The sequence below is a fragment of the Tachysurus vachellii genome, chromosome 5 (genome assembly GCF_030014155.1).
Source record: "Tachysurus vachellii isolate PV-2020 chromosome 5, HZAU_Pvac_v1, whole genome shotgun sequence".
NCBI lineage: Eukaryota > Metazoa > Chordata > Actinopteri > Siluriformes > Bagridae > Tachysurus > Tachysurus vachellii.
Genome location: NC_083464.1, coordinates 24,048,318 through 24,057,500, shown reverse-complemented (window position 1 = coordinate 24,057,500; position 9,183 = coordinate 24,048,318). Strand labels below are relative to the sequence as shown.

At 43.3% G+C, this 9,183-nt stretch overlaps 1 protein-coding gene across 1 annotated transcript in view; it reads left to right on the top strand.

The window, feature by feature from the left end:
• The window catches only part of erfl3 (Ets2 repressor factor like 3), a 41,655-nt gene extending 33,365 nt beyond the window's left edge, over positions 1–8,290 (top strand). The window contains exons 3-5 of the mRNA XM_060870679.1: positions 2,430–2,545; positions 3,133–4,037; positions 4,519–8,290. Coding sequence (XP_060726662.1) covers positions 2,430–2,545; positions 3,133–4,037; positions 4,519–5,079 — 1,582 coding nt within the window. The 3' untranslated portion in view covers positions 5,080–8,290. The remainder of the gene's footprint in view (positions 1–2,429; positions 2,546–3,132; positions 4,038–4,518) is intronic.
• The last annotated feature ends 893 nt before the right edge of the window (positions 8,291–9,183 follow it).

The window sequence follows — 9,183 nt, the reverse complement described above, 5'->3', positions numbered from 1 at the left end:
TCTTGTATGGTCGTTCTTACACACATTGCTTAAAATATACTCCATAAATAATGTACACATGTCTGAGTAATATAATGGTACGAAAGAAGCAAAAACTCACTCGAGATCATAATGAAAGTATAAAAAGTATTTTGAGGGTCATATCATTTTTAAAGCTCAGAAAGATCAGTCGTGTAGAAATGTCAAAAGGTCACATACTGAACCATGGGAAATAATCCCTGACCTGGTGGTATAATCCAACATAGAGCAGATTTCCTCTTTCCATCCCAAACTGGAATAGTTTCAATAAAACTAAGGCCCAAAATGTTGCCCACGGAAAATTTGTCAGCGATTGCATTTTTTTGTAACCTCTATTCCCCCAATTTCATCACGTGCCGATTCCCATTCACCAGTCAGCTCTCTATTATCACATGACCGCTACCAACTAGGAACGGTCAGAGTTTTTCGTCCCTCCCACCCAAAACAATCGGGTTCTGAACATCGCAGATTTTTTTAACCATTTGCTGCTACTCTGTAATGTTGTGAAGCATCTAAGAAGCAAGTTATTTATTGTACTGATTTACGTTAGTGTGTCTCTTAAACCCCACCTTCTGATTCGAGCAGTGATGTGGTGTAATAGAATTAAATGAACAGTCTGTTTCCTGACACGGGTATACATTTGGTGAGGGCTTGGCTCCTGTATGTGTCAGTTCTGTCAGTGTCATTTTAAAACCAATGTCTCAAATATGATTGAGGAAACCTGCGTCATTCCAAAAAATCATGCTTTCATTAGGTGGCCCAGTCCAACCTTCATGCCCAGAGTGTAAGAGGTAGAGCAGAGTGCTGCATGAGGGTAATTACACCCAAAGACAGACACACAGAGAATCCTTCTCTTTTGAAGTCAGGCGAAACTGTGTGTGTGTGTCTGTGTGTGTGTGTGTGTGTGTGTGTGCGCACTCTCATATGTCTGCGTGCTTGCATGTGTGTGCTTGTGTGTCTTTGTGTGCTTGTGTGTCTTTGTGTGTGTGTATGCCGTGTTCTAGGAGTGTTCTACCTTCATAAACCTCAGGATTGTTGGCTTATTCCTTTGCTTGTTTGTTTATTAGGATTGTGACAGTTGACTGGATCAGTTCAAATCGCTAGCAATCCAACTGCAATGATCCTTTAATAGGGATATCATCGCACCCAGTCGCTTTGGCCATCTGTCCTGTTCTGATTCTCCTGCATCCTTCATGTGTGTTCTGCTCTCTGGTGTAGGTTGTGTGGAAGATTGACAAAAAATATACAAATCCGGCTGAGTAAAAGTAGAAGGTATACAATCTATGCGATGTTGTATTGTTGACTGACGAGTTCTCCGAGGTGTAGAGATGAGGCACGGAGCGACGTACAGAATTCACCAAACAGAAGGGTGGATTGTCAGAAGATAATAATGAGAATGATCATGTCCTTTTGTTTATTTGTTTTTTCCTTTTTTTTTTTTTTCTTTCTTCATTCTTTCTTAAAACAGTCTCGTTAATTGTGTTTGTAAGAAAAACAGGTACATATGGACATGTGTTAACACCCACACTGTGTGGGTCTAACACTCGCTCTCACACTCTCCCTCCATCTTCTGGCCCACCGATCTGTTTTTGTCTGAACCTCGAAAGAGCCTGTCTGAACATTCACAACTTCTCTTAATAACCATAATTCTCCCTCTCGCCTCTCTCTCACACACACACTCGCAAACCTCAAGTCTGAATCTGTCTGTCTCGCCAGAACGTACCACACACTGGTGTGTATCCTCCATACACACACACACAAACACACACGCTCTCTTTCCTTTTATTCCTATATTAGTGATAAATAATGATGTACACCCCTATAACTCTACCTTTAATGCACAGGCCTTTAGTCTTTTTGTCAAATACCAGCTATTTGAGCCAACGGTTTAAAAATTCTCGATTTCATTGTATGGACAGTCTGTCCCTGGAAAGGTGCAACACGGAGCTGAACATGCAGCAAAGCTGCGCACTATAAACATTTAGAAAAATTGTCAGTGTCAGCATCTTCCCTTAAACCTGTCATTCACACAAATGAGTGGCTTACAAGTTGTAACGTGTAAGATCAAAAGATAGATCACACACACACACACACACACACAACCATGCACACACACACGCTCACACTGCGTGGAGAGGCTGATCACATTTGGGACATATTTAAGTTTATATAAATAGATGGAGCAACAAGAAACACTAGAGGTTATTTAAAGAGCCGGAGGAGGGAAAAAGTTCATATACAGGCAGAAGGAAAGAGAAGCAAATTATATAAAAGCATTCAGAAAGTAGAATTTTAACAGCAGGTTATATAAACTCAAACTAAATATGACCACAGCTGTCCTTAAATGGACAACCTGTACGTGTTCCTCTGGTTGTTTTACACTAAAGGAATGTGTTTGTGTTGGCCTGCAGGTATTATTACAACAAACGGATCTTGCACAAAACTAAAGGCAAGCGCTTTACCTACAAGTTCAACTTCAACAAGCTGGTCCTCGTCAACTACCCCTTCATAGACATGGGGTCTACAGGTACAAGCGCACACGCACACTCATGCAAGCAGATACACCATGCCTGGACACACACACACACACACACACACACACACACACACACACACACACACACACACACACTGCCTACATGCTGTCTTTTAAACTCCTACACAAACAAAATGACACACACGTGCAAACACGCATGCAGACAAACTGCCCACTCACTGTACTCTCTACATAACTCACACAGAACCTAATGTTTTTCCATCTCTTGCCATCTTTTGTCCCTTTCTTGTTTTGTTTTTTATATATTTATATATATATATATATATATATATATATATATATATATATATATATATATACACACACATACACACACATACACACACATACACACACATACACACACGTGTATATATATATATATATATATATATATACATATATATATATATATATGTATATATGTATATATATATATATATATATATATATATATATATATATATATATATATATATATATATATATATATATATATATATATACATATATATATATATTTTTTTTATTTTTTAACTCTCTCTTTGTTTGTTCACACTCTGTCTCGCTGTGTGTAGGTGTCGGCGTTCCTCAGAGCGCTCCTCCCGTGCCTACAGGCGGAGTGTCTCATTTCCGCTTCCCCCCATCCACCCCATCAGAGGTTCTCTCCCCCAGCAGCGAGGAGTTAAGAAGCCCGGGTTCTTTCAGCAGCATGGCACGGCGCCTGGCTCGAGGCTCCGTGTCTGACTGCAGCGATGGCACCTCAGCCAACTCGGAGATTGACGAGGGCAGCCTCGGTGTTGGAACGGCTGAAGAGCGGGTGCCAGAAAGAGGCTTCAGGAGCGCCGTGCCGCCTCGCCTGACCCACGATGCTCTGTACCGGATGTACGGAAACCACGGGGGTCACAGGGGTCATCGTGCTCACCCAGAGCCCCTCTCACCCTTCGGTCCTGCAGGCTCGGGTCTGTTGGCTCCACCACCGCTCTCTCCTGCCCTGCCTGTGACAGCGGGCACGCACCTTCCCTACACACCCTCACCCACGCTGTCACCAATGCCCGGCTCTATATTCTCATTCAGCGCTGAGGATATGCAGCGCTACCTGCAGGCACACACGCAGAGCGTCTATAACTACCACCTGAGCCCGCGTGCCCTCTTCCACTACCCTAACGTGGTTGTGCCCCAGCCGCAGCGACCTGACAAGCCTCTGCCTACTACCACCGAGCGTCCATCCGTACTCGCCCACTCGTACCCGCTGGCCCCTGCTGACGACACCCATCACACCCCCTTTAAGTTTAAGCTGCAGCCTCCACCACCAGGCAGAAAGCAGCAGCGTGAGGCACAGGGACACCAGGGCTCCCTCGGCTCTTCTTCATCGTCCGCCCTCGGCTCTTCCCTCTCTTTCGGCAGCGACCTGAGCTCGGGCATCGTCTCCAACTCTTCGTCAAGCGGCTCGCTCAACAGCACAGGCCTACCTAAGATCAAGGTGTGTGTGTGTGTTTTAATACATAAAGCTAATTCTAAACCAGAACATGCTACGTTATTCCGATTTGCATGTCGAGCGCAACGTTGTTTTTGAACAGTGCACCATTTTTTTTTTCTTCCTCTAATTCTTTATATACTGACTGACTTTAATGACATCGGTAGTAAAGGATGGCTGTTGACAGGCTTATCGTCACCATGATAACTACAGGAATAATGAAGCACCACATATTGTAATGAACTGCTCAATGAATTCGATACAAATGGCGGGGCTTGTAATGTAGAGATGCATTTTCATGGGTATATGATGCAAAGTGTTTGTTCATTTTGATACAGAAATGTAACATAGTCTTACATATTACGCTTCATAATTGTACAAAGCGAACAGGTTTGATGTATCCTTTCTACTCTTTCCTCACTTGCTTCTACTTTCTTTTTGTTCTCTTTCTTTTTGTCTGTCCATCATTGTGGTTGTGATCCTGCAGGTGGAGCCCATCTCTGACATTGAATCTGAGGAGGAGGTTGAAGTCACTGACATTAGCGACGAAGAGGGAGACGAGCGAGATGAAGAGTTCTTCTCTGCACACCGTCGCAACCACCATCATCATCAACATCATCACCACCACATTTTTGGGCACCAATCGAACGGCATTTCTGCTCCTCCTCAATACGACGACTCCGAGGAAGATGTGTTTAAAGCCCCGGCTCCTCCACCACTCTTTGGTCCACCTTCCTCATCATCATCTCGTGCTGGCATGCCCGTGATAAAGAGCGAGCCGGACACGCCCACAACACCCAGTGGCCATGGCCACGCCCCTTTGCCCTCTCCCTCTCAGTGCATCCCACTAAAACTGCGCTTCAAGCGGCGCTGGGACCAGGAGCAGCACACCGAGGAGGCCGAGGATAAAAAAGTCCGGGGGGACAAAAAGAACGGAGAGGGCAGTGGAGTCGAGATGGAGGAAAGCGAGAGCTCCGCCCCTCACAAATTGAGCGCCGAACTGCACCGCGCTGCTGCCCAGCTGTCTCTGGAAAACAAAGACTGCTGATACAAGTGAGGTCCTGAACATTACACACAGGCTTGCAGAACAAGCATCGATACCTATGATGCTCCAGAACTGTGACCGCTGCCGCTCACGCACTCGCGGACGGACACGGCTCTTTTGTTTTGTTTTTTTTTGTTTTGTTTTTTTTTAAGAGATCCACGATACTGACAGACGAATGCACACAGGCACCAGCACTCAATGACGGCAGCCCAAAAACGTGGCCCCTCCCCCTCTTCACTTCCCTTTACTTCACTTCACAAACATGTGTGTTTTCAATTCAGAGCTCACCAATGGAAACTTTTTGAAGGTAATCGAAGGTAATAAGGGAAAAAGTAACACACGTGCGCACACACACCACTGACCCTCAGGAGACTTTGACAATTGGCACTGGAGGACATTTTTTATTATTATTTTTATTCAGTGAAGTGCCTGCAAACGACTCCCACAGACAGCAAAGAGAAACAAAGGCAGAACAAATCTTGGACTGAAGTGATCAGCATGATCAGCATAAACACACAGGCAGATCTGCCATCATTAGCTTTGGGTGGAGTGTTTGTCTGCTCCTCCTCATTCTCAGAGAGGCACTGTTGTAAATGCTCTGTGAGCTGTGCTGTACACATAACCAGCCTGGCCAAGTTGCTCAGGGACCCTATTTCACACACATACACACACACACACACACAGCTTATAAATCCACCTGTCGCTTGTGTGAAGCCTACACTGGACTGCATTTCCCTAAAGCTCCTCAATATCGATATGTGATGTAATATATGAGAGTTCTCTACACCTGTTAGAACATCTGTAAACTTTAATGGTGGACATTTGCTGGGTTTTTTTGGTGACCATTTTGGGAAAGCAAGCTCAGAGTGCGCGTGAGTGCGCGTGTGTGTGCGTGCGCGTGTGTGTGCGTGCGCGTGTGTGTGCGTGCGCGTGTGTGTGCGTGCGCGTGTGTGTGCGTGCGCGTGTGTGTGCGTGCGCGTGTGTGTGCGTGCGCGTGTGTGTGCGTGCGCGTGTGTGTGCGTGCGCGTGTGTGTGCGTGCGCGTGTGTGTGCGTGCGCGCGTGTGTGTGTGTGTGTGATGTTTCTGAGTGTTCTCAGGATCTCTCTTCTCTTTATATAAACCAGCTCACCTCAGCTCTCTCTCTCTCTCTCCCGCTTTATTTCTTTTTTTTTTTTTGGCTCATTCTGGGACCAGAAAACGCAGTTGTATTCCATTCTTTCTTTTCCTGTGTGGATGAAAGGATTCGTGTTTTACAGCTCTGAAGTTTGCAGTTCCGTTCTGGCTAAATGAAGCCTCAGGATCATAGCCGAGTGAAGTGAAGGTGGAGATTTTTTTTTTAAACACATTCTTGTCCAACCTAGTCACTCGTTCTTAGTTCTTTAGCGCTCGCTGTGTGAGTGATCAGCATGTCATTCGGTGCAGAAGAGGGGCCGGAGGGCTTCGCTTTTACATTGTGTAAGTGTAGGGTGTCCTGTGTGAGCAATTTTTTTTTTGTTTGTTTGTTGTTGTTTTGTTTGTTTGCTTTTTTATTTATTTATTTTATTTTTTACCTGTGTGGGAATTAGTTCCTCTCAAGTAATCCTACAGAACCTCCTAGGGAATTGTGGGAAGTGTAGTTTTAAGCGTCTTCACAGCGTAAGAGGCTCCTGATTCATCCTTCATCTTTTCCCTACACACTAACTGACAGCATAACAGGCCAGAATTTTTTTTACACTGCCTTCTAGCACACGTCAAGATGAAAACATGAAAGCTCAAACTATACTGTTTTATATCTAAAGCTGTTATGTAATTGTATGTATATTGCAAGCTGCAGCCGTGGAACCATAGCATTAATGATATAATTATCCATGGTTTTGAAAGAGGGTTTTTTTTTTGTTTTTTTTTTTTTAAGGCCTGGATGTCCTATAAAGGCATTTTAAGGGTGGTATTTTATTTGGGGTCATTTTTATACATGTATGTGTGTGTATGATTTTAAAAAAAAAAAAAAAAAAAAAAAGCGCAAGACAAAATCACACCAAGCATTCTATTGAAGCAGAGCTCTGAACCTTACCTGATGCAAGTGCCGCCATTCTGTTCTGTTCTCTGTGTGCGTGCGTGTGTGTGTGTGTGTGTGTGTGCCTTGTCTGTACATCTCCTGGGTAACCATCAGTCCAGAGTTCAGCATAGTGGACCTCCTGAAGGTCTGTGAACGTTAGCCCACAGCTGTGAGGACACTTGAGCACAGTACTGGACAAGAGACTGTGTGAGATGGCCAATCAGGACTCTGTGAGGGCGGAGTCTGCATCCCGCCATCAGGAAGACACACAGATCCTTTGGGCATGTCGTTTAGACTGTACAGTATTTAACTTTCAACAGAACTGGCAAGTTCGATAGCTACGCTTCTGATGTCCCCCATCATCCTCTTCACGTGACTGATAGTTGCCTTATTCTTTATTTCACCGTTAAAACTGTCCCCTTGGCCGTTATCCTGCCCTGGAGCCCCGCCTTCTTTTCCTGACCTATTGAATGATTTGTTAGGTCTTTGGACCGTCTGCGCTGAGAAAGACGTTGCTTCGTGTGAGGGACATGGCGCAGACTACATCTTTTACACAGGTTCATTTCTCTTTCAACTTCGTTTTTTTTTTTTTTTTTTCCCCATACTATGTCGAATTTGCTGTTCATGATTATCTTTATTGACATTTTTATTTTCCTCACGTAGTCATAAGTTTGGGTTCGTCTACTCGAGAGCAGAATCTCTTGCCGTTAACCCAACCATGTGTTATACATATAACAGTTGAACCTTTTGAAAGTTGTAAAATAACTAAAAGCTGTAATTATATTTCAGGCTGTTATAATGGAGACAGATGATAGTGTATGGCGTTAGAGGGGAGACGTATGATTTTTAACTCTGGTCATGTTATGTAATTTGTTATTTTGTAACGTTACTCTTCTGTTGATCTTGCGTGTTTCTTTTTCATTTGTGGGATTACATAATTTGAAAAGAAACTGTATTGCTTTATTGTGTAATGGTCTTCTCTCTCTCTCTCTCTCTCTCTCTCTCTCTTTTTCTCTCTTTACCTTCCTTCTCTCTTTATTTCTGTGGTATCACAGCTTTTAATGACAGGTTGAGTTTTAATAACAAAGTGTAACATCTTAATTCTCCTTACGTTTGTTGATTTCTGATGTTTTTAAATGTAATCAGGGTTAATTAAACTGGTTAATACCACCTGAGGAATCTGTGTTGTAACTGTGTTCTTTCTGTGTCGGTATTAGTAAATCTAAGCCTCCAACTCTCAGCACATTCGTTTGCTATTCATCTGAACGCACTTTATTTAGATAAGTACTATATATTTCCTGTAAATGAAGAAGAAAACAACCCTGAGCAACTTATCGGTTACCTTCGGTTACATTGATGAAATTCTACACTGATGTTTTTAGTTTCAATTCTTTGGTTGCTATGTTGATTATTTTCACTTTGTTTAACTTGTACCTACATTAGTTCTACATCTGATCAGTAGTCTAACATCATACCCACCGAGCTACCGCTTCCTACTTTTTTTTGGATTTGTTCAGCATTTAAAAGTTGGAGGTCCAATCTTGGGAGTTTTTTCCAACTCAGGCTACAAAGTGGGTAAAACCATGGACGGTTTAGCAACAAGCTAACCAACTATCTATGAGGAGCAACACGTTTTGCGCCTCAAGACGATGAATTGTATAGTCAGTATGAGATTAAAAACGTGCCTGTATATTGTTTGATCTTAAACAAATATACTTAGAGCTACTTTGTTTACTGCTGTTATGAGCAATGCTGTTGATTTAACATCACTTGCTGAACTCTGGGGTTAAAAAGACCATCATGAGTCCCTAAGTAGGAATTCTGAGCTGAGGAGACCTGTTCCTAGCCATGGTTAACCATGGTCAGAAATTACGAGTTAGAATCAAAGGCAACACAGGCTCCGGCTGTATCTCTACCTAAAGAGAGCGATGCATCTCTCATCTGGAACAGATGAAGATCTGCCGGTTTCTCACAGGTTCTGCTGTCAACATCATCGTGCTCATCATCTTGTAGTATGATAGCTAACAGAGCTGAGACTCTGTGCATACGTTGCGTACTGAAAGAAAAATGAT